This window comes from Labrus mixtus, chromosome 12 (genome assembly GCF_963584025.1).
Source record: "Labrus mixtus chromosome 12, fLabMix1.1, whole genome shotgun sequence".
NCBI classification, from domain to species: Eukaryota; Metazoa; Chordata; class Actinopteri; order Labriformes; family Labridae; genus Labrus; species Labrus mixtus.
This window is the reverse complement of record NC_083623.1, coordinates 6,245,760-6,271,089: the sequence shown is the minus strand read 5'-3', so window position 1 is coordinate 6,271,089 and position 25,330 is coordinate 6,245,760. Positions and strand designations below refer to the sequence as shown.

Genomic DNA, 25,330 nt, shown 5'->3' with positions numbered 1-25,330 from the left:
CATTTTTATTGACTAAGGTGAGGTTTTTCACTTCTGGGGGTTTTAGGAATGTGAGAATTTTCGGAGTTTACCCCCCAGAATTATAGACTCACTTCAATTCTTACACTTGTAGTTTGAGATTTGGTTTAATTTTCATATTTTTAGACAAAAACAAATTTAAATGTATTAAAGATTTAATATTCTACCACAGAATTAATTGAATATGGCAAATTGACTTGTTGAATGCCTGCCTGTGAGACTTCATTGTAAAAAAAAAATATTTATTGAACACTAGATTCAACAACAAAAAGCAGACAAAAACATAAGCATCTCTTTATTTTCGAGTTCCAGAAACTGAAAGCCAAATATCGTCCATCACCCAAAATAAAATGTGCTTCTTTTTTTCTACTGCAAGAAAACAGACATTCGTTTTGCTTTGTTCTGTTGGAGTTTATTTTGGCAAAGCAGTGACGATCTCATTGGGCATCAGTCACCAGAAGAGCCTGCGCAAAATTGTTAATGGAAAACCAATCAGCTGCAGAAAGCAACACATCACCAGGTGAAAAGCACAGCTCTGTTTATGTGCATATGTGTGTCGGTGCTCTCTTTGGAGTATGTTCAGTATGATCCACCTCTTACTCTATGTGTAGAATGATGCGAGTGCTGCACATCAAACAGGGTTTGTGGGTTAGATCAGCCCGCGTAGTGCTTGTGGGTAATTTCAATCCAGCAGTTGAAAATAAAACAAGACCAAAAAGATGCAGGCCTGGAAAGAAAAACAAAAACAAAAATATTTCTGTGCTGAGCTTCAAGCAGTCTTTCTCCCCAGCCCCTCTGGGCCGTCATCAATGTGATACTCTAGTCCGTCGTTAGAATCAAATCATAAAGAGCATGTTTCGTTTGAATGCCATGGGCTGTCTGACCCCATCCCAGTTTTTCCAGGTTCAAACTTAAAGGTGGATTATGCACTGTCTTCCTCTTCAGAGTTCATCCCTGTGAGGAAACAAGAGGCGAAACGTCAGGAGAGATTCAAAAAAAAAAAAAAAAAAAAAAAAAAAAAAAGAACAGAATCCATCTTTCTGTCATGCAAACAAAATGTTAAAGAGAGTTAAAGAATAACGTGCAAAATGTATGCAAAGAGATGCATTCTCACAGTCAAATGCAAACAGGTGTTGGGTTTTTTTTTTCTACGTCTCACAGATTAGGTGACCAATCAGAATACTGCAGGTTTGTACAGAAGCTCTGAGTGGTAAGTGGGAAACAATGGCTGTGCAAATCAAACTCATTCACTATGACCTATTCCCTGCCTACGACTTCTCAGTGGAGGACTAATGGTGCGTTCCATTAACCTAGGAAAATAGCATGTCGGAGCTGGGAATTGACTGCATTCCAGTAACGAGGTGGGAACAGAAAAGCAACATGAACGCCCTCCTTTGTTTAATACCTGATGATAACAACACACTATGTGATAGTTTGCACGCACAAGTAACATGTTTGACGTCCACAGATAGAAATTGCACGATACTATCAGTGTGATGAAAATAATTACACAAAACAGGACTAACTTGCAAATAAACACTAAAATGTACAGATTATCTTTACTGTTAATGCACGTAGCAGCCATGTTGGATTTTAGCTCAGGCTACTGAAGTTCCGCTGAAATTTCCGAGTTGAAGTTTCGACTTCAGGGGACGTTTGTGATGATGTATCTAACTGGAATGTCAGGATGTCCACTGCTGTCAAACAATATAATATTGCAGCTCTTTGCATGCAGGGATCAGAAATAAATAAATGCATGAAATTCATTGTGCTCTAATATATTGAGCGTACTTTCTAAAATAATTATATTTTTCTGCTTGTAATGAAGCCATTAAATGTATCACCAGATTACTGTTTTCCTCACTTGCCTTGCAGGGCTTCTGTAGGGTTTTAATATATTATGAGAATCCAAACTGACAAAGCAGTCATGCTCTATTTCTGCCTCTTTTTGTTTTTTAGGTTCAACGATGAACACAAATTTAATTAGTCAGGCAGGTTTAATTGAACCAAATTAGAATTACGGAGTTAAAAACAAAAAAAGGTAAAGGAAACGTGCAGCTTTTTGGTATGGTATGGAAGAAGCAACTAAAGTCAACAAGCAGCAAAATGCAGCCTCTTGTGATCCATTGCCTGCTCCAAGCCAAAAACCATTTCACCTTTGCCACTGTGAGAAGGAGAGAGGGGGAGGAAGGGGGAGAAGGAAGTCACTTCCACCTGGACCACTGCTTGTCTCTGTCTGTTAAAGGCACATAAATCACCCCCATCAAGGGCTTCATTTTGGTGCTGCCGTCCTCCATCTTGTCGTACTGCTCGAGCATTTGGTTCCCCCCTGCCGGGCCGACGGGCAGAATGAGCCGGCCGCCAGGCTTCAACTGGTCCAGCAACTGGGGGAGCGAGAGGGTACAAAATGTAGTGAGTCATGGTGACACAAAGAACGAGTATTCAGCAGGACGGTTATAAAAAGACATTAACTTGTATTAAATTGTTACTTTTTTTTTTAAAGCCTTGGTATTCACTCCTATTTGTAAGTGAATGGGCTCAATGTGACTTCAATCATCAGCTCTGAAAGTGTTTTAAGACTCACAGCTTGTGGGACAGTGGGTGCTGCTGCACCAACGTGGATGGCATCATAGGGTGCTTCCTCAGGGATGCCCATTCGCCCATCTCCCACTGAAACACACACACACACACACTTCTTGTCAGTATTGTAATAGGCAGTAGCAGGACTTTTTAAAAGTCATTTATAGGGCTTTCACACTTGCAGAAATCTCCTGAAAAACTCCTGGGCCCCGTATTCACAAACATTATAGATATTTTCAGGAGTCCATATGTGAAAACAGCTTTTATGTTATATTGTTTACATCTTTATTAGTTACTGCCTTGTTTAATTACAGATGAACCTAAACCGAACAGACGTTATATAAAGCATAACTTGTTCAACAGTATCTGGCAAAAGCTTGGAATTTTTTACCCGATTAGTTCCTGAAGTAGTCGGCTGGAATGTATTTTCTGTTGGCCGACATGAGAGATCACGAGAGAGAAATACTGGACCTGATAGAAACCGCTTTGCTTTCCCACCCACTCTAACAATCTGTCTAAACGGTGTACTTGCCACTTTTTAAATAAGATATAACTAAACAAAAACAGAACGTTTGTTGACTGTCTTTTTATTAATCACTATGTGGCGTAAACTTTAGTAACCTCCTGCAGAGAAGGTTGAAAGTAGGGACTTGCTTCTCAATTATTTAGCGGCGCATTACCCAGTCCACTGGGTATGTTTGGTTCTCTGCTAAATATAAACCCAAAAGTCTGAGCTTCACACTGTCATGTTTTCAAAGTAAGGGGTCAACTGAAAATGTCTCCTATTCAATATAATTCAAAAGTATTGTATTTATAAGATGATGAATGACATCTTACCTATTAGCTTGACTCTGCCCGATGTTATCAAACTGGGGTCATCTTTCTTTACGTTGGTTACAGAATCATCTACCAGCTCTTTGATGTGATCAATGCCTATAACTTTCCCTTTAGGTCCTACCTGTAAGACACAGAGGGAGGAGAAGGAGGAGGATCAACGCTCAGTTCAGACACAAATATCACAACATTGCAAACCTTATCAATGTCATTTTGCGCCGATTGGATTGAGGAACAAATCTATCAAATCAATCTAATGGATCAGAATGCCACCAGAGAGAAATCGGATGTGTTTACCCGTCATGAGTGGCTCACCATTCGTGCGAAGCAAACGGACAGGATTCCACTGCCCGAGCCGACGTCCAGAGCTTTGGCTCCGTCGTACAGCTGGTCGTGTAGAAGCTCCAGGGCGTAGGCGTGCTGCGTGGAGCGGACATCGACAAGGAAACTGCATTATAACTCATCTGTGTGCATGAATACCGCGTTTAACACTGACTGCGACGTAGAAGGTAAATCCCTGGTTTCAATCAGAAATGATATCAAAACAATTATTTGGCATGGATCAAAGTTTGCTGATATCACAAAGTATACAGATACAGATACAGATACAGATACAGCCTTGATTAGATTCATGATGCATTTTATGAGATAACATCAAAGGTCCATCCAAGACAATCAGTAATATTTATATCAAATTTACAAAAACAAAGAAAATTTGATTGAAAAGCTTTATAACTCGACTATTTCAGACGTCTTTATTATAAAATATATGATCATTTTAATAAAAGAAATTGCACTGTATGGTTTGTACTGAACCAGTTTTGATCCCCATCAGTGGTTTGATACTCCCCTTACTTACTAGCTAACCACCTTCACTATGTGTCTCTTTCTGTGTCTGTAAGCATGACAGGGGAATTTTCAGTTTCTTGAAATAATTAAGATTTAAGTTAGCTGCAGTTGTGATCCCATACAACACTGGATGAGATCTGATTTGGATTTACAAAGTAATCAGAAATTATATCTTGTAAATTATTTGGCATGGATCAAAGTTTGCTGATATCACAAAGTATAATAAGATACAGCCTTGATTAGATTCATGATGCACTTTATGAGATAATATCAAAGGACTGTGTCTTGTGACTGCTTCTCTTTGATATCTGTTACACGGCTGAGTAAGGACCAGCTTTAAAAACATGATTTCCAAGGGACAGAAAAGTCTGAGAGTGTGAGAGAGTCCTACCATGTGTGGGGCGCTGATGGTAGCTTGGTATCCTTTTGGATAAAAAGAAAGAAGCACATATTTGGTTATTCCCCCCCCCTCTGGTAACGGACTGTGTTTCAGACTGTGCAGTGATGCAGGAGTAAAAACACGAGCAGACGTTACCTATTGACTGAGGAGAGTCCATGTAGGGATTACACCTCGAGAAGTGAGCTCGGTCTGTGGCCAGCATGACTTCGTAGACCTTGTCGGACTTAATAATGCCATTTTCTGAGGAGGTAAAAGAGTCTGTGTCACCGCATATTATGAAAACATGACCAACTACAAACACTGAGCAGCTCTGTGTTACGTAATGCTTCAGCAAATGCATAAAGGGATATATAAAAGAGAAGAGGAAAAAAAGGAACAAGGACAGAGTTAAATGAGGGTTTTATGCATTGCTCAGCCAAAAATACAGACGCTGTGCTGCATGACTTGACAACATTCACCTTGACAGTTTGTAAGCAACCTGAGCTGTTCTCAATCCCTTTAGAAATATGAGTGTTTTACAACATTGTGGGCAATTTTCCAAATCAAAGAGCCTGACTTCCTTATTGCCACAAATGTAATTTGTTTGTGATATTTGTCCATGTGATACAGTACATTTCATTTGAACAAATTAGCTTTGTATTGCTTCAACCGTTCTTATTTCTTGTGTCTTATTGCCTATAATACATGCAAAAGCGTAGGCATTAGAAAGAAAGAAAGATCATTCTTATGTATTCAATCCACTGATGAACTAAGAACGAGTATTCTAGAGTCTGTTCCTAACATTTGAATATGTTTCTAGAAAATGTCAGCATGTAATTATAGTGGATATTAATTATCCGGGGTTAAATGACTTTATAAATACAACAATAATATTGTTTTTGCAGGGAGCTTGTGGAAATGATTGTGACAAGAAGACTGAAAATGTTAAAAAACAACTGCAGGATGAAAGTTTCAAATCTTCAGTCTGAAAATCAGACACACATGATGAAATGAGGAGAACACAGACAAGAGGTGCTATGTGTGTTTTACTGACATAGACACATGTCCGGAGGGCAAAACTGACAATGTTTATAGGCATGTAGAGGATGACACTGAAAAGGCTGTCCACATATTAGTGCCTTCAAAATAATCCCTGACAACAGGTTCCTGTAGCAGCTCGTGCCAAAGGGCAGGAAGAGCCAACGACAGCCGGCGCTGCTCTCCTTACCGACTGCGCTCACCCTCAGAGCTATGTGCTGCTTTAGGATACATTACAAATAACCCATGCAGGATGCCAGATGGACACCTACTACTGATTTCTCAAATGGAAATACAGGCTGGTTTTAAGCCCTCTTTTTTTCCAATCCTAAATTTTCCCCAAAATTGTCTCTGCACGCTCCAGGATAAGCAAACAAACTTAGTTTGGTCTACAGACTTTAATATTCATTTTAGAGGCACATTTAGTTTTTCTACAACCCATATATGATTATTGAATTTAAAAAAACTCAGGTTTTAAAAATGTGTTGAGCTATTCAGTGCTGAACAGTCCTGGGAACTCATCATGAGGACACAAACTATACAAAAAAGCCATGAATTAGCATGCATCCTGAGTGTGACCTGCTTAAATCCAGCTTAAGCAGACTGAGGGGTCACATTTAAAGCTTTCTGTGTGACTAAATGGACCATTATCAAAGAAAATTAAATGAATGACCATTATCAAAGAGAAAAAGAACATTTGACATTTATAGTAACCCAATCATCTGTTTACTGGTGTTAATAAATAATGCATTTGCACAACTGGCACAGCTCTGAATGAGATCAAAAAGCCTTTTGATGAAAAACTGGAAAATCTTTTTTGTAGATGTTCGGCGTTTTATCCTCCTGCACTTCAGAGCTTTGCAAACATCGGAACAGGAATTTAATTTCACTAAACATAATTGCAAAAAACTCTTTGATAATAAATTTAATTTAACATTTAATCTTCCATATTTAATCTTCCTATTTAAGACTAGTAATGCTTAGTTAAATCCTGGTTGAATATATTCACATTCTTATTTTTGATATCTTTTAGTGCTTATTTACTTTGTATTTAATATTATATTGTGTTTATTTGCTAACATTGTGTTTTTTTTACTCATATTGTGTGTTTGGATAACCTGCTGCTGTAACGCCACAATTTCCCAGTTTGGGATCAATAAAGTAATTCTATTTTATTCTATCCACATCCCAGCCAAGAGAGGAGATTAATATGCAATTTGTGCTTTTGAGTAATACAAATTGTGCATGTCTGGACACACACAGCTTTTGACAAAAGCTTGCAGCTTAACTATCAGTTTGCAGTGACATTGCACAGAATAAAAATAACCCTGGTAGATACTTTATATTGCACTCTAGTCTGCAGGTATCATAACATTTGAGAAGTCTTGAAACATTGCATGTCAAATCACAGCTCCTATGGCCTATGTTTGCATGTTAACCTTGAAATGCACTACCATCTGATTGAACCTGAGGCATTGATCACTGTGGACTGTGCACCTGATAACAGCCGTGTAGGTACACTGAGTCATTGCCCTTTCTTTGATTTACCCCCAGTATGCACAACACACTGCCACTTCAATCACCCCATTACCAAATGCACAGTAGAAACCAGCCTCACACTCACAGCTGTCAGTGTCATTCATGCAACAGCAACGAGAACGGTTTAGAGATACTACCATTAATAAATGTGGGCAGGGCTCCTAGCAACGATGCTAAATGACGCACATAGGCTAAGCAAAACTAAAGCAGCAAATATTACCTGAGTCTCAACACAACTATGGTGCAATTAAGGTCGTTTGTGTTTATTACTTTCTGCAGCGAATGAAGCCTACATCTGCTGCATCGGCGTAAACGTGCATTTGGGGGAAAAAGGGGGTGGAGAGGTAACCCTAGGTCAACAACAACATAGCTCATAGCTTAGCAACCAGCTAACTAACTGTGCTGTGCAAACCCCAGCCCTCCAGTGCAAACTTAAAACCCCCGTTAACCGGGCGACCCGTCGGTTGCCGTCGCCTTTTTTGTGTCTACACGTCCGTACTCACTGCGGAGGTTGTTGACAAGCTCTGCGTGGCTGGCTCCTCCGGATTTCCACGCCATTATTAAGCAGACTTTGCGGAGTAAGTAGACGGCAGCTGTCAGTGCTGCGCCTGCGCCAACTGTTCTGCCGAGGAAGCTGAAAACCTCCAGAGCAGACGGCGGAGCGGCGGATACGTCACCGGGCATCCGAAACGCGTTTTTACTGCAGCAGGGCGGCCCTCACATTAAAAAAAAACAACAACAAAAAAAACCGCATAACACCCTTTTTTTTTTTTTTAAGTAAAAGCATCAGCTGACGTTAATTGCGTTTGCATTTGGAAAGAAGTCACATTGCTTAGTAAGTGGCTTATCAGATTTGCCGCAGTAACAGAAGGGGAAAAGTCGGCTGATTTGGTAGTGTGACTTCTGGGCCACCGTAGTTACGTACAAAGCAGTAGGCGCGTACACTTTGGGGTTTCTCTCATGAATGCTAAGCTAATATCCATAATTGTTTTAGTGATTTAGACTCGGTTTAACTCTCTCTGTGTTGCAATGGAAAATGTAAATGCTAAATACGTGTCGCAGAAGATCAGTAAGACCAGATGGCGTCCAGTTTCTTATTCCTCTTTGCAGCAGGCGGATGTGTTTGCGACTGGCTCGTGGGATAACGAGGTTGGCAAAGTTGTGTGTGAATGATAATAATGATAATATTTATGATGCATCCGATGAACAACTTCAAAGAAACTATTCTGCATGTTTTAGGATTTTGCTTATTGGCAGATTTACACCCATGAATCGACTTTTTGTAAATCACAAGGTGTTTATATCGAGATTCAGTCAGTGCATGAACAAATGTCACATTTCCTGATTGAATTTTACAATAAACTGAAGTCTTTTATACCATTAAGGCATAAAAACCTGTGTCAGAGCTCCTTTTAAATTAAAGAGACTGATGGAAATGTATAAAAAAAAATTAATTTGTTTTATTTGTTAATTTTATTTCATTAAAAAAAAACAATAAAGTTAAGAAAAACAAACAAACATAAAATCTCAAATTTTGAATGAAAATGAGCAGAAAGAAGATTAATCTTATAATATCTGCCCCTCTTTTACAAAACATTAATTAAAACAAAACAGAACACTTAATTCAAAAACAATGAATGAAGACCACACACACACACACACACACATTAAGTTTAACTGGACTCAAATAACCCCAGTGTCTGTCTCTTACAGGACAATAAGATTTCTCTTTGGTCCATTGGGAGTTCTGGCATGGACGATGGATTTGAAGGAGACCCACAGCTGTTATGTGAACACAAGCACGATGGAGATGTTCTGGACCTGCAAGTAAGACTCTAACCGAGATTATGCACCAGCATGTTTTATTATAGTGTGTCCTCAGCTTTCAATCTGACATTAGCCATTCTGACATTTCTTTAAGGAATACACCTATCTGTTATTCAGTACCTGATCTGAACTCAGATTATCTCCAGATATTGGTCTAATTTCACCTCTGACCTTGTACTTTGTTTTTTGTTTGTGTTATTGTAGTTTTTGGACCAAGACAGAATTGTCACAGCTTCATCAACTGGAGCAGTCACCATCTTCCGCCACCACCAAAACAGTCAGGTACACACCTTCACTGTGATGTTTTTTTAAATTTAAATAAAGGATTCACCAGATTGGACTGATGTATAATAATAATGATAATAACTTTATTTATATAGCACCTTTTAAAAACACAGGTTTACAAAGTGCTTTGACAAACAAGAACAAACTAAACCAAACACAGAAGAACATGAACAACAGCAAGAACATAACAAATGAAAAATACTAAAAATAATTCAATACAATTCAACAGAAAAGAACCCAAAGTGCACGATACCCAACAGACATATATAACCCGACCATCACAAGAACCATGATAAGAACCCAGGCAACACAAGAACCCAACAACACGAGCTGAGACCAAGAGGAACCAAAGATTTAAAAAGATGTAAGAAAGTGTTTGGGAAAACCAATAATGAAACTGTCATTTAGGGAAAGATAAGAGCCATTCACAGCCTGCTTTGGGACAAGTTTTTCATGTTATACCATATTTTTTTACTCTCTGCTTCACTTGTCAAAAGTACATGTACGTTTGTGTGCACTTATATTTATGGCAATTCTTGGTCTGCTTCCTCTATATCTGTGTGTTTTTATCATGCAGAGAAGTACCGCACAGTATTCTTTGCATTCTCAGGAGCTCTTCATGCTCTCTGTCACCAAACGCTCGGACAGAAATTGGGGAAAAGGGCTTTTGGGTGTTCTGCACCTTCAGCCTGGAATCTGTTGCAGAATGACTTAAAGCTCAAGGAGCATGGTGTCCTTAAATGTTTTTAAATCTAAAATGAAAGACATGGAAGCAGATTCTACAGGATGTCGATGTTTTAGCTCGGCTGCTTGAACAACTGAGTCTCAGATTTGACTCATAGATGGTTTTTCTACTTTAATCCAAAATGTTGTGTTTTGTAAATTGTACTTTGTCTCTCTTTGTGTCTTTGTCTGTAACTTTGTGTTTTTGCTGCTGCCTGTCTTGGCCAGGTCTCCCTTGAAATAGAGGTTTTTAATCTCAGTGGGACCAACCTGGTTACATAAAGGTTAAATAAAAATTTTAAAAAATTAAAAATAAATGATTCATTAAATATTCCATGCTTTTTTTCCCCTCTTGGCTGCAGACAATGTCAGTTTCTCAGCGCTGGGAAAGAGCTCATCATTATCCCTGTGATAACGCTCCATGTACTGGCATCGTGTGCAGCGCTCCCGAGATTGTTTCAGTCGGTGAAGACGGCAGAATCATCGTCTTCAGAAGTGACCACGAGGGAGTTATCCGGGTCATAGGTGAGTTTGCAAACAAAAGCATCTTCAGGTCAGGTGGGGACGGTGTAATGTGACTCGTACGTTGTTTGTTTAGTTATTTGTTTTTTGATTATTTGCAGAGAATGCGGACAGCAGCACGATTCACGCGGTGACTTACCTGAGGACGACGGAGATTCTGACAGTGAACTCTATCGGCCAGCTGAAGCTGTGGGACTTGAGACAACAGAGCAACTCGCCGTCCCAGATTCTCTCGCTGTAAGATCTCATCAGGTTTATTTTTTATGTTCTGATATTTTTCTTTTTTTCACAATAATAAGTTATAAATCATCTATTCATCCATCCATCTATATTTTATTTATAAAATACAAAACCCTCCTCCATTTTCCCCGTTCCTGCGGGGTCTACTACTCATCTTTCCAATCTGTTACACCCCCAGGATACAACTGTCCACAGCTGACTGGAATAAAAAATAGCTTTGGTTAAATAATGAAAATAACAAAGAAAGTTATATAAAGAACCTAACAAAGGAAAACACACACACACAATAAAAACCTGAAATGAGCAGTGAGTCATTCAAATGTGTTATCCCACTTATATTAGTGAAATATAATATAATAGGGCTACAAGGTTCACTGAAGTGAGACCTTTTATACCTCAAGGTTTATTTAATCTTTCCTACTTTTAGATGGAACATGACATCTGACATTTAAGAACAGTTTTAGGGTCGACGGCGAGCTAGCAGACACTAAAGGATGACTGTATTATAAATATTGACCATTCTATATTGTTGTAGTCTTTGTACAGGGAATCATGCATCGTGCAGTTTTTTTTTTTGTTTTTTTTATAATTGATGCAATAATTTGTTTCCTATTCAGGTCAGGGGATAGAGTCCCTCTTCACTGTGTGGACAGACACCCGAACCAGCAGCACATTGTGGCCACAGGAGGGCAGGACGGCATGCTGTGTGTCTGGGATGTGAGACAGGGCAACACACCCTTCTCACTCATGGAGGCCCACTCTGCTGAAAGTAAGATCATATCACAGGCAGATTATTGAATTTACCGGCTTTAAATTTAAGAAATACATTTTGTTCTTACAGAAGATTATGAGATAAAATTTTTAAGATAAGATTTTAAATTATTTTAAACTCTTTCCTGTGCTTTTCTTTAATTTTCTGCAGTGTGGGAAGTCCACTTCCACCCGACCAACCCAGATCACCTGTTCACATGCTCAGAGGACGGTTCTCTGCTGCATTGGGAGGCATCGTCACAGTCAGACATGCCCTCATTCTTACAAGGCAAGTTCTGTCTGCGATTATTCTATTTAGCCACAGGGAGGAGGCTAGAACTATTTTCCAAAGGGGAAACTGTTGACACATTGCTGCTAAAAGCTGCTGTAGAATTGAAGAATTGCTAAAAAAAAAAAAAAAAAAAAACAGCAATTTGGATTTAAAAATGGATGTCATGTAAGTTAGGTATCCCTTTGCAGATTTTTACCATCAACGCTGATTCCAAATTTAATAAAAAGTCAGGGGCAGCCTGCCTGAAAATCTATAGAAATGTACAAGTGCTTATGTGAAAACAGCTCGAGTTAGTTAACATGATACCAATAACAACATGCAAACACAGCAACATGAATATTTTATAGCAATAACTATACTCCTCTAAAAGTGTTAATAGAAATGGTTTAATCATTGATTTCCAGGTGGCAGGAACAACAGCATGATATCCCGCAGTGCGATGGCCCCGGCAGGAGGAAACCAGTCCTTGATCAGCGCCTGGCTCAGCGGAGACTCCAGTAAAGGTCGCTTGGAGACGACTCACATGCTGCCCAGCCAGACGCTGTCTGTCAACAGTTTGGATGTACTTGGACAATGTCTTGTCTGTGGGACTGATGGAGAGGCTATTTTTGTCAACAGACAGGTCCCCGTTTAAAAGACCTGTTTGTGCAGCGGACAAGAAGTGCACATTGATGTTTAGTGTCATTTTCCGACACATCAGAGGATTCATTGTCATCTTTGATCAGACAGGAAGCCAAAAATAAAATTTAGCTTTTGAAGTTTTGGCTCACCTTGTGTATTTGTCTGTCGTCGTATGTGGCATACACACCCGTCTCGTTCTGTTGCGGTGATGGATTATCATGACTTAAAGCTCCTGTGAGGAGTACTTGTTATTAAATAGATTGAAATTAATAATTTTGCCTCCTTATGAGCTACTAAAGCAAAAAGGACCATCAGGATAAAGGTTTACTTTTTGGCATTTAGTTATTTTTAAAGAATGATATACCTGCAGCAGAGTAAGTGCAAGACAAAATGTTTAACTGAACGCTATAGACACAACGTTTTATTACATTTTCTACAGCAAAGATTCACAGTGAGCTACAAATTTGATTGTTAAAAGAGCAGGATGAGATTTGTTTAAAAAAATATTACTTAAGCAGAAGGATAAAAGGTACCGCTTTGTCCATAGGGGGCACAAACAGAAAGTTCATCACAGGAGCTTTAAGATTTAAGTCTTTCAAACAAAGTATTTCAACACAGTAGTACTTTTGTATGCACTTCATTTCAACATTTTTTAAATAAATAAATTTAAAAAACCCTTGCTCCAATGTTTTTTGAGATTTTTTTTTTTTTACCATAATTAACCTGCCAAACTCTAATCAGCTCTCACTTCATAATAAAAACGTTCAAATTTAAAGAATGGAACATTTACACCACCAGTTCAGTCCAGTAGTTTTCATAATTTGCAGGTCAATAGCATAGACTGTATGTTTTAAGGTTTAACCCTCTAAGTATTAAGGTATTAATATTTAGGTTAATAGACAGTCCAGAGGTGAAGTGAAGGAGGTTGGAGAAAGGTACAAAAAATATCTAACTTCATCCGGGTAATTTGCGTAAAGTCCCCCTTAATGAACACCCCCCCCCCCCGCCGGTTTCATTGTTGCAGGCCCACCACCATAACTTCTCTTGTAGCATTTTATCTTCAAAGTGTTACAGGGACCAAATGTTTCTCTGAGGACAGTTTGTGTGCAGAGTTATGAACATATACGGGCGGCAGTAGCTCAGTCTGTAGGGACTTGTGTTGGGAACCGGAGGGTCGCCGGTTCCAGTCCCAGTGCAGACCAAATATGGAAGTTGGTCTGGTAGCTGGAGAGGTGCCTGAGCACTGCCCTTGAGCAAGGCACCAAACCCCCACAGGAGCGCCCGCTCCGTCACTCTGACATCTCTCCATCAGTGCATGTCCATAGGATCCTGTTTGTTCATGTGTGTATATTTCAGCCTATGTGTGTGTTGCATGGTTAACAGAGTGTGGAACAGCCTTCCTCCCTCAGTCAGGTCTGCCCCCCTCTGTGGAATCTTTTAAGTCCCGCCTCAAAACACACTTTTACACGTTGGCCTTTGAGCCCTAGTTAGGTTGCTTATACTTCTTTCAAATGTACTTCTTTCAAATGTCTTATAATATTATTGTCCAATTATATTGTTCGTATTCTGTGTGCATGTGTGTAGGCTAATATTTATGTGTGAGTTTTGCCTTGTTATTTTTATTTTTGTTTTTTAATCTGTATTGCTCTCTTGTTTCATGTACATGTTTGGTCAGCTGTTGCTGTTTTTAAATGTGCTTTATAAATAAATGTGATTGATTGATTGATTGATTGATAAAAACAGAAATTGATATCAAATAAAGAAATCAATAAAGTAAATCTTAATACCACAGAATATGTACATTTCTCCAACTTTCACATTTCTCCATAGTGCACCTTTTAAAATATATATATTTTACATGTATTTTTCTGAAAGTGTATAATTTTTTTTTATCCGTATTTGTTATTAAACACTTGTTTTTAAACTATCTTTATAAAGTTTCTTCTGCTCGTTTTATTGTTGTAGTTACCGGAAGTGAGTTTTCCATACTGTTTCCGGTTTTCTTTGACTGACTTGTTGCTGTTGTACTTGTCATTCAGACATCCCAGGAATTCAACGCGACTAGGAGGAACAAACTACTTCGGCACAACGAGGACATTTTTTTTAGTTAAACCCGCGTCCTTGTCGCCGGCAGAGGTCAAGAAAATATCGTTTCTTGTATAAATTAGCGGGAAAGTGTCGAGAAACGCGCCGGCTGGTAAGTTATCAACTGAGCTAACAAGCTAAGCTACCTGTTGTTGAATTAGCGTTAGCAGCAAATGGATGCCTTTTAACTCGCAGGGCCGCGGAGAAGCTGCTACGCTGTTTTATTTTGTTCTGGATGAAAAACCCCTCAGCTTGCTGCTTCATGTGTCGCTGTCTGTTGCTGTTGCTCAAACTACTTGAGATATAAACTACACCGTATTTAACACAATAAAGTAGCGCTGTATTAGCTGTAGCTGCTAACGACGCGTTCAAATGTGCTTGTTTTTATGAAGGAATATCTTTCTGTAATGGTGTTTTTCTAAACTTTAAGCGAATTTAACCTCAAAGTAAAATGTTAAAACTTAAATCTAACTTCCTTTAACATATAAGTTTATATCAACCCCTATAATTAATAGTCTGACTCAGAATAATCACATTATCTGATATGGTGATTTGTCCTCAAACATCTCATTTACTCTGTTTGTTGTCTTATTTCTCACCATGTGTTTTGTGCATTTATGTCAACAGCATGCAGATGTGAAGTCAAGACAGTGTCTGTCATCCTCTGCTGCTGCCCTGGACTGAGTGCCACCCTCTTCATCCCCTTCACTGTCTTCATACATGCTCTTACATGAAGAGAGGGGAGAAACCCGAAGGATACAGGCAGATGAGACCCAAAACGTTTCCCACCAGCAACTACAGCGGCAACAGTCAACAAATGCTGCAGGAAATAAGGAACAGCCTTCGCAACTTGTCCAAACCTTCCGACCCTCCGAAAGTGGAAATAAGCGGACCTGTTAAGATGCCACCCGAGGACTCGAGGCAACAGGGGCGCTGCAACAACCCCAAAAACCCCCACCACAAGGCTTTACAGGAGATCCGCAAATCCCTTTTGCCTTTTATAAACGAGCCAACTTCAGGCCCCGTCAAACACATGATGGAACCCTCTGCTGGATTTGAGGAGGTGAGATTCTACAATTCACTTAGCAGACGCTTTTATCCAAAGCGACGTACATCAGAGAGTAAGAACAACACAAGCAAGGATCTAGAAAAAAGGGAACAATGTCAGTAAGAGCAAACGATCAGCTTTGAGTCCGATTGGACACACAGGTGCTGACAGGAAGTGACCAGAGGCAAAGCACAAGATTGAGGGCAGTTCTTGAGAGCTCTAATCAGTATAGAAACCATCTTATAAGTCATCGTTATCAAGCAAAAACCATCGTCATTACCATCATCATCATCATCAATAATATGGAGACCATCATCATTAAGTTAGTAGGTATTCATGAAAGAGCTGGGTCTTTAGCTTTTTCTTAAAGGTGCAGAGGGACTCTGCAGATCCAATGGAGTTTGGTAGTTCATTCCACCACCGGGGGGCGACAGAGGAGAAGAGTCTAGTCAGAGACTTAGGACCCTGTTGTGAAGGTTGGATCAGACGCCTTTCATTGGCAGAGCGTAGTGGGCGGGAGGGAGTGTAGACCTGGATGAGAGAGTTAAAGTAAGGAGGAGCCGTTTTTGTCGCTGTTTTGTAAGCAATTGTTTTTCGTGTTTATCTCACTGAGACAGGTTGTTGTGAAGGATTGTGGAAGAATTTCATTCTAAACATAACTCTGTAAGAGAGAATAATCACTAGGAGCACTTTGTGTATGGGAGAATAATTTGAAAAATGAAAAGTATGCAAAGCGGAAAGACCAGGTTGTATGGATGACAGTACTCAGGTAGTTTCCCATTTGGCAGTAGCCACTTGTTTTGATTCAGTGCCTGAAATTCTGGTATACAATACACAGTCTGCAGGGCAGTTAAAATGATCAACAGGAAACTATTCTTCAACAGATTTTCTAATGATTACTTGTGTTATTTTTTAAGCATCCACGTGGCCTTTTCACATTTTCTTTGTGTTTTTTTTTTTTTTTTAAGATTTATTTTTGGGCTTTTGTGCCTTTTAATGGAGAGATAGGACAGTGGATAGAGTCGGAAATCAGGGAGAGAGAGAGTGGGGAATGACATGCGGGAAAGAAGCCTCAGGTGGGAGGTGAACCCGGGCTGCCCGCTGAAGACGACAGCCTCCATACACTAACCACTGCGCCACCAGCGCCTCACATTTTCTGTGTGTTTTATCATCTTAACGAAGTAACTTGGTTTTAAGGTCAGAAGAAGTCTCATGTGCATATTAGTGTGAGATTATCTTGGTGAAGTAGAGCAACAAGTGCAGTGCGGTCCTGACTGCAGTCTCTCAGTTTTCTGGAAACAATGATGCTGGTGCCTCCATGCCAGATGTTAAAATTGTGGTTTTAAATGTGTTTGTTTGACTTGTTTCAAACTATTATATTTGGTTGAGTTTTCAAGAAAGTAATGTACAGATTAATTAATTAATGAATGAAAGGATTTTAAATGTATTTGACTTTGTAGACTGAAGGATTTATAAACCGTTTGGATCAATAATTGATCCTATACAACACTTGTTTAAAGAATCAGAATTGATAACAAAAACCCTGAATGTTAACAATTTTATTATTATTTTTAAACCTTTTTAACAGAGTAACACTCGCGGTATGGGGGCAGTTATAGACTACATGGGTAAAGTAACCTACCAGGAATCGAGGGAACAGATGGCTGGGCCCAACACTACAGGTCTGAAAGGCCCAGGTACGTGACTCTCCTCTGGGACTCGATGCTGCATTTTTTCTTTTATATCCGTCTAGGCGTGTTCATTAAGCCTTGATATTGTATGCTGTATTTGGGACATTTGCTGAAAGAAATTACAATGCATGCTCATAAAAGAGAATGAGTCACTACATCATGTAAAGTGAGATGTTGACTTGAAACGAGGTACTTGGTTCTAATTCATAATGACAGTATAAGTAAATTTAAAGAAAGACACTGAGGCAGTTTCCACATAAGTGTTGTTTTTTTTTTTTTACAACTTTCTAGTAAACGTTTAACAGAAATAAAAAGCTAAACACAGTGTTCTTGTTACAACCCATATTTAACATCTTTGTTTTTATTTATTTACTATACTATAGTGGGTGCTTTGCTAGAAGTATAACTATATGTTCATCACTTAATGTGTCCACAGGAGCTCCTCATATCCAGCAGGGTGTCCTGAGGAGGCCTAGCTGGAAAGGGTCTAAGGAGTCTTTGGCCCCTCGACATGGTGCTCACATGGTGGATGGGATGATGTACCGCTCAGACAGCCCCGGACCACCTCCTGCATTTCCACAGGGTCATCCTGCTAACAACCAGAGGGTTAATCCTCCTCTGCCGCCACAGGTGCGCAGTGTCACACCCCCACCAAACCGAGGAGCAATGCCTCCTCCACCATCTTGGGACAGCAACCCATCAACCAAGCGTTACTCTGGCAACATGGATTACCACGTGCCTCGCATATCTCCTGTGCCGCAGGGGGCGTGGCCTGATAGGATCAGCCCAGTACCTGTCGGCCACCAGCCCATCATAATGCAAAGTTCTGGGGGGAATAAGTTCACATTTCCCTCCAGCTGGTCTCAGAACGGCGCCCCTCAGCAGGAGTATTTATCGGGGGGCAGCAGACAGCCTCCTCCACCTTACCCAGTCAACCAGAGCAGCCGGCACAGTCCCACTGACCAGCAGATGCAGGCAGGAGGACCTTCTTCCTCCCCCTCTTATGTCAACGGGGGAAACATCCCTCAGTCCATGTTGGTTCCGAACCGAAACAGTCACAACCTTGACATGTACAACATAGGTCCACCTCAGTCCTGGTCCCAGGTTCCCATGGCCTCCAGTCATTCCCAGTCTTCCCCTGGCAACAGTAGTAACCAGGATCTCTCCCCGTCATGGCAGCACAACATCCCAGTACGCTCAAACTCCTTTAATAACCACCAATTGAGTGGCAGACAGACCCACCCAGCCAGCTCCCAACCCTCAGCCACCACAGTCACCGCCATCACTCAGGCGCCCATCCTACAGCCAGTTAAAAGCATGCGAGTTCAGAAACCTGAGTTACACACCGCTGTCGCTCCCACACACCCCCCATGGCTGCAGCAGGCTCAACAGCCTCCAGCTGCACCTGCCTACCAAGAACCTCCAGCCCCTGTGCCTCAGATCCCTGTTGTAGCAGAGGTCCCCAGCTATCAGGGCCCACCTCCTCCGTACCCTAAGCATCTCCTCCAGCAGCAGGCCACACCAAGCCCCCCTGCCTACGATCCAGGGGCCAACAAGCTCAACACAGGCAGAGAGGAGCCAGCCGAGGAAGAGAGCGGAGGCGGTGAAAGCTCCAGAGACAAGACGTCAGAAAGCCCTGAAAGCCTCTCAGCGACGGAGAAGGAGAATAAGCAAATTACGACATCCCCTGTGCCTGTCCGCCGTAACAAGAAAGACGAAGAACGGAGAGGGGAATCAGGAAGAATCGCACTCTACTCCCCACAGGCCTTCAAGTTCTTTATGGAGCAACATGTGGAGAACATCCTAAAGAACCATCAGCAGAGGATTCGCAGGAGAAAGCAGCTGGAAAGTGAGATGCAAAGGGTGAGGATAATAGCAACCATTTTCACTATGTTTTCTCTTTTTTTTTTTTTTTTTTTTTTTACTTTTTAAAGGATTCCTTTCAAACTTTCTTAACTTTTTCTTCCTGCTATCTCGTCAGTATCGTAGCATCTGTCTTAGAGTTTGTCTTTTTCATGCTGTTCTCTTGTTTCTTAGCTCTTCTTTCTCTTCCTTCCTTCCCTCCTTGCTGTCACTAACAGCTGATCTGAAAAGGTAAAGGTATCTCTGCTGCGCTGTTATACAAAATAGTCTGAACGTGTCCTGTGAGCTTGTGTTTGCAGCCTAGTGTTGGTATTTAAATACGATACATTCAGCATGTTGCCATGAAGTTAGTGAAGAAAAACGCATGCCACTCCATGACCTTCATCTCACCGATTTTGCATCTTTGTTTTTACCAAAATAATAATTAGCATGTGAGAAAATCACAGTTTGTTTACATTTACAGATAATTATAAATGTTTGTTCTCACACTCTCTGGAAATGATTTGGGTTTATTTTCCTGATCAAGGACCCTCCTCACATGAGGGCCTTGTACCCCTCCCCTCCCTGTGCTAATCCTCTGACCTTGATCTTGGTATATGTCTAACAAGGGGCTACATGCCACTTTTTATGTACAGTTTTAAAAACTAAATAGCCAATAAATCCTTTGTTCAGGTGGGTTTGTCTTCAGAAGCTCAGGAGCAGATGCGTATGATGCTCTGCCAGAAAGAGTCCAACTACATCCGGCTAAAGCGGGCCAAGATGGACAAATCCATGTTCAAACGAATCAAGACCCTGGGCATCGGAGCCTTCGGTGAGGTTTGCCTGGCCAGAAAGGAGGACACAGGAGCTCTGTATGCCATGAAAACACTGCGAAAGAAAGACGTGCTGCTCAGGAATCAAGTGGCCCACGTGAAGGCAGAGAGGGACATCCTGGCTGAGGCAGACAACGAGTGGGTGGTACGTCTCTACTACTCCTTCCAAAACAAGGACAACCTGTACTTTGTCATGGAGTACATACCTGGAGGGGACATGATGAGCCTTCTCATCCGGCTCGGTATCTTCAAAGAGGAGCTGGCTCAGTTCTACATCGCAGAGCTCACCTGTGCCGTGGAGAGCGTCCACAAGATGGGCTTCATCCACAGAGACATCAAGCCGGATAACATCCTCATAGACCGAGACGGACACATAAAGCTGACCGACTTCGGTCTGTGCACGGGATTCCGCTGGACACATGACTCCAAGTATTACCAGAGTGGTGAGTATCACATCTAACTTACATGACCCCCCCCTCCCCCCCTTCAGTACTGAAATGTTATGAACACGTCTGTGCAATTAAGACAGTGTTATCAGTGTAATCCAGTTGAAACTACCTGTGAATTTGAGAAGACATGATGCTCTCCCTCTCTCTCTCTCACTGCAGTTTTCATATATAAAAACCCTTAAAAGCAGAGTTTGTATCGCTTTAAAACAAGTGGTATCAAGAAGTTCTGCAGTAAAACATGTCTTACAACCTAGGAACATTGTACTTTGTGTTCTTCCTCAGGTGACCATGTGAGGCAGGACAGCATGGACTTCAGTAAGGAATGGGAAGATCCCACAAACTGCCGCTGTACAGACCGTCTAAAGCCGCTGGAGAGGAGGAAAGCCCGGCAGCACCAGCGCTGTTTAGCACATTCACTGGTGGGAACGCCTAACTATATCGCACCAGAAGTGCTGCTGCGAACAGGTACAGTGACCAAAAACTAGAAGGTTTATGTTGTCGTCATATACCGTATATAAAAGAGCTTCCAAAGCCATGAGAAATAAACTTTCATTTCATGATAAACATCATAAAACAGCAAGTTGTTTCATCTACACTTGACACACTTTACTGATCACAAAGCAAACTTTGAAACCCTCCTGAGTTGTTATTGTTGGTGTTGTTAATCTCCTGCAGGATACACCCAGCTCTGTGATTGGTGGAGCGTCGGTGTGATCTTGTATGAAATGGTTGTCGGACAGCCTCCCTTCTTAGCGACCACACCCCTGGAGACACAGCTGAAGGTATGTGAAGCACCTGCACTGAAATGTTTTGCATCCTTAGACTTCTTTGTGTCTTAATTTCCTCTCTCTCTCTCTCTCTCTCTCTCTCTCTCTCTCTCTGCGGTTGAACTAGGTGATTAACTGGAAAAGCATGCTGCACATTCCCCCGCCGGCCAAGCTCACCCCCGAGGCGTCAGATCTCATAGTCAAGTTGTGCCGCGGCCCCGAAGACCGCCTCGGCAAGAACGGCGCCGACGAAATCAAAGCGCATCCTTTCTTCAGGAGCATCGACTTCTCCAGCGATTTGAGGCAGCAGGTGGCGCCGTACATCCCCACCATCGCTCACTCCACGGACACCTCCAATTTCGACCCTGTAGACCCGGACAAACTGTGGAGCAGCGACAGTGACAACGAGGACAGCCTCAACGACACCCTCAACGGCTGGTTCCGCAATGGAAAACACCCCGAACACGCCTTCTACGAGTTCACCTTCCGCCGCTTCTTTGACGACAACGGGCACCCGTACAGCTGTCCCAAACCCATCGAGGACGAGGACTTTAACGAGGACGAGGCGGACTCTGAGGGCGCGGTGCAGGAAGCAGCCGGCAGCTCGGCGAATCAGAGCCGAGACCTGGTCTACGTGTAGCGTCGGAGGCCCACTGAGCTGCTTGTTCATAGCGGGTTGTTGGAGGGGGTTCGAGTGTGTGTGTGTGTGTGTGTGTGAAGGGGGTTTCAACTGTACAGCAATTAAATCCTCAAACATAGGACAGTATGTTTTTAGGAACAGTCTGAAAAGCTCTGCAGGACATCGTTACATTAACAGACATTTTGAATCATGAGTTATTTGGCATTTTGGGAAAACACACATTTTAGTATTATTGGCAAAAATGAGAAAACAACAGACACTCTCATATTTGCACAGAGACTATAAACGTACAGCCTGTGAGCCTAGTCTAGTATAACTCTTGTAATGAACTCAGATTTTTCATTTTAAGTAGATTTAGCCCGACTCTGGTCTTGCATCAGACTTTAGGGCCTCTTGGATACATGTAAGAGGCTTTGAATGTTCTTGTTTCTCTCTGTTAGAGAAGGAAAACATGAGCATCCTCTTCATACACAGTTAGAAATCTCACCATATTAAATTTGATTATCCAAACTCACTGACAGTCATCACCTGAGCAGAGCGTTCATACTATGAAATCAGGTGACAATAACTAGGGCTGGGAATCTTTCTCATGATTCGAATTGATTTCGATTCTTGGGGACACGATTCCGTTCAGAATCTATTTTCGATTCGAAACTATTCTGGATTCAAAGTCTATTTTTGAATTGGTACATACTTCAGGATCTACTCCAGAGATCTGAGAGACTGGCTGAATTTCTTGCTGCTCCATTTGGAATTGTACTGAGTTAAAGAGCAAGCCTTAGCACTTAACAGAGAGTGACTGATTAGCCCAAAAAAAATAAGTTATGAATCGATTTAAAATCTCTGAAAATATATATTTTTTTCCACCTCTGACAATAACAGTTCAAACGTATTAACATTTTTTTTGATTCAAGAAGATGTGTATTAAACAAACAAGGATACAACATGTTAATCAATGCGCTTCAGAGGTGTTGGTGGTGAAGTTTGCTTCCTTTAGAAAAAGCAAAACTAGCTGTTTCCAGTCTCTCTGCTAAGCGACGCGACCTCTTGTGTACTGTACAGCCATGAGATTGGTTTTGATCTGCTCTCCTGATTCTGTCCAGGAAAGCAAATAGGTGTGTTCACTCAAAATGTTGGAGTATTACCGGTACTTTAGGAGATGTGCTGCAGAGTTTCAGAGTGGAATAAAATGCTCATGCTCTCTTTTACCACTTGTTGTAAACCCCCTTAAAGCCTTAATTTATTTAAGAGAACGGTACCTGATGATGCTGGTAGTATAGACACTGTATAGAGTGTGGGAATTACATTTATCGGTTTAAAAATCTTAATTTATATTTTAATGTCTGTTGCGATTGGGGATATTTAGTGTTGTGACTCTTAGAAAATGTGCAGGGATATAAAAAAAAAAAAAAAGCTCTAATTATTCAATGCTGTGCCTTTTTTTTGATCTTTTTGTTTTGTTCATCTTTCACCAAATATCAAGAGGGTTAATAATAATAAGAGTAGCAGTAGCTGATTGAACTACAGTAGGCTTTTTGTTGTTTTATTTTTCTAATTTATACCTTAAAATGTATTTATAAATGAAGTTGTAAACAGTTGATGTAAATATTTTTCTCCTCCCTCTCTGCTGATTTTTATTTTTATTTTCTTAGGGCAGGCCCTCGTCGGTGTCCACTGTTGCTGCCTAATGTTGATGTGTTGTGTCTCAAGCATGCAATACACACACACACACACTAATTTACACCACTCTGTAGATTTTATCATTTTTATTATAACTAAACCAAAGCACTAAATAGTTGTTTCTTTTTATTTTTTTACAAAACCATGAAAACCATTTTTTTAACTATCACTTAATAAATCAGTAATGCCTTCCTTCAAGGTGCCTAACCACTTCATCCTTCACTTTCAACTCATTTGTTGACTTTGAGGAACACAACAGCTGCCTGTTCATCCATGAGTTATCTCATGTCTCTGTACTGATTTAAAAAATAAAACATACACAAGCTGGGGGTTTGACTGACGCAGGAGAGGAAACCGCTCTCTATCACGTATCATGAGGATTTTAGAACAGCTGTACTTTAGTTTGTGTTTGTAGGAAAAGATCTCTGAATGTAGTTACAGACTTTATATCGGCGACCACTGGCATCCTGCACTGGTTTTTGTGTTTTCATTGTAAGAGAGAGAATTTTTATTTTTGTGTACACTGTTGGGAAGAGGGTGAGAAATAAAGAATGTAAGACACGAATCACGTCTTGTTTCCTCACCAACATGCCTGTTTTATTATTAGTATCATTAAGTAGGCGGCAGTATCTGTTGGGAACTGGAGGGTTGCCGGTTCAAGTCCTGGCACTGGTAGCTGGAGAGATGCCGGTTCTCTTCCTGAGTACTGCCAATGAAAAAGGCATCCAACACCTCACTCTCACATCTCTCTGTCAGTGCCTGTCCATAGGATACTTATTGTGCCTGTGTGTGTAGCATGTCAAATTTCCCCTCACAGGATTATTAATGTATATCTTATATCCGATATTTTAGATTATTATTATATAATGGGCTCAGATTGATATTTAATTAAAAAGAAGGAGCCTTAACATTTACTAAAACCATAGAAATTTCAAATATGCAGTTAACACAACCAAAAGTCTATTTGTCTTTTCAGTGTCAGTGAATATAATAATGTAATGTATGCTTGCTGTTGTGAGGATGTAGGTGAAAATATCTTTGAAGTTCTTAAGATGGAGCTGTGTTGTTAATATTTTGTATCTGAACTATTCGACAACTAGAGCTTCAAGAGAGGAAGCTGAATTCTAAAGTGTCTAAAAGTTCAATACAGACTCCCCTGTGTCTTATAACTAAGATGTCTGATATTAGATAAACTAAAATATCAAGTTTGAATACCAAAAATAACAAGTGGAAAATAAATAACTAGCAGTTTTGTTACATTACATGTTCAATTACAGGAACACACTTCATCATTACTGGTGTGATTAATGAAAAATAAAGGTCAACATTTTGATCTAAGTGTCGTGTAACATTGTGTTCTTATGATTCCCACACGTGATGGTCCACAGCTGTGCCTCTGACTACATTCATCAGTTTATGGATTTAATATTCCCTAAACTGTAACACTATACAATATTTATCATCCCCATGATGTTATAAATAAATAAAGAGCCTGACTCTGACGTGTATATATGTGTCCCCATAGGCTGCTGTGATGTTAAATCTGTTTATTTTTCTTTAGGGTGGGTCTGTCCTCCCAAAGAAAAAGTGAGGTTTTTTATCTAAGCCTGTAAATCTCAAACATCTGGACATGGACTGATTATTAAATTTAAATTAAACGACCCCATGGGACTCTTAAAAAGTGCAGATTTGGGTTTAAAGGTCCAAGTGAGCAATATTTTAACCTTAATAATAAAACATACTTCAGATGTGATGCACGTTTTTAGGATTTGCTTCTTTTTTTTAGAAGGTCTTTTTG

The 25,330-nt window shown here is 40.6% G+C and overlaps 3 protein-coding genes and 1 long non-coding RNA gene across 5 annotated transcripts; 3 read left to right on the top strand and 1 right to left on the bottom strand.

The window, feature by feature from the left end:
• Window positions 1-296: 296 nt before the first annotated feature.
• Window positions 297-7,899, bottom strand: pcmt (protein-L-isoaspartate (D-aspartate) O-methyltransferase). Of its 2 annotated transcripts, none has more exons than XM_061051656.1 (8): window positions 7,741-7,899; window positions 4,817-4,921; window positions 4,673-4,704; window positions 3,748-3,852; window positions 3,436-3,556; window positions 2,603-2,688; window positions 2,175-2,402; window positions 297-972 (listed from the first exon to the last, which is right to left on the bottom strand). In XM_061051656.1, the coding sequence occupies exons 1-7, from the start codon at window positions 7,793-7,795 to the stop codon at window positions 2,223-2,225; spliced, it is 684 nt and encodes a 227-aa protein (XP_060907639.1). In that variant the 5' UTR covers window positions 7,796-7,899; the 3' UTR covers window positions 297-972; window positions 2,175-2,222. The 2 variants fall into 2 exon arrangements, with proteins under 2 accessions (XP_060907639.1, XP_060907638.1); XM_061051655.1 differs by having other exon boundaries at window positions 2,233-2,402.
• Window positions 7,900-8,168: 269 nt separating this feature from the next.
• On the top strand, window positions 8,169-12,631 carry nup43 (nucleoporin 43). The gene is made up of 8 exons (XM_061051652.1): window positions 8,169-8,386; window positions 8,951-9,064; window positions 9,269-9,346; window positions 10,435-10,597; window positions 10,696-10,831; window positions 11,452-11,603; window positions 11,757-11,873; window positions 12,281-12,631. Exons 1-8 carry the CDS (start codon window positions 8,267-8,269, stop codon window positions 12,508-12,510), a joined length of 1,110 nt encoding a protein of 369 aa, XP_060907635.1. The 5' UTR covers window positions 8,169-8,266; the 3' UTR covers window positions 12,511-12,631.
• An 852-nt stretch (window positions 12,632-13,483) lies between these two features.
• LOC132984738 (uncharacterized) lies at window positions 13,484-14,228 on the top strand. Its single transcript, XR_009674999.1, has 2 exons — window positions 13,484-14,136; window positions 14,173-14,228. It is a non-coding gene; the product is annotated as an uncharacterized LOC132984738 (long non-coding RNA).
• A 270-nt stretch (window positions 14,229-14,498) lies between these two features.
• On the top strand, window positions 14,499-24,097 carry lats1 (large tumor suppressor kinase 1). Its single transcript, XM_061051651.1, has 8 exons — window positions 14,499-14,694; window positions 15,210-15,645; window positions 17,219-17,327; window positions 17,758-19,184; window positions 19,857-20,439; window positions 20,728-20,910; window positions 21,121-21,227; window positions 21,340-24,097. The coding sequence occupies exons 2-8, from the start codon at window positions 15,313-15,315 to the stop codon at window positions 21,850-21,852; spliced, it is 3,255 nt and encodes a 1,084-aa protein (XP_060907634.1). The 5' UTR covers window positions 14,499-14,694; window positions 15,210-15,312; the 3' UTR covers window positions 21,853-24,097.
• The last annotated feature ends 1,233 nt before the right edge of the window (window positions 24,098-25,330 follow it).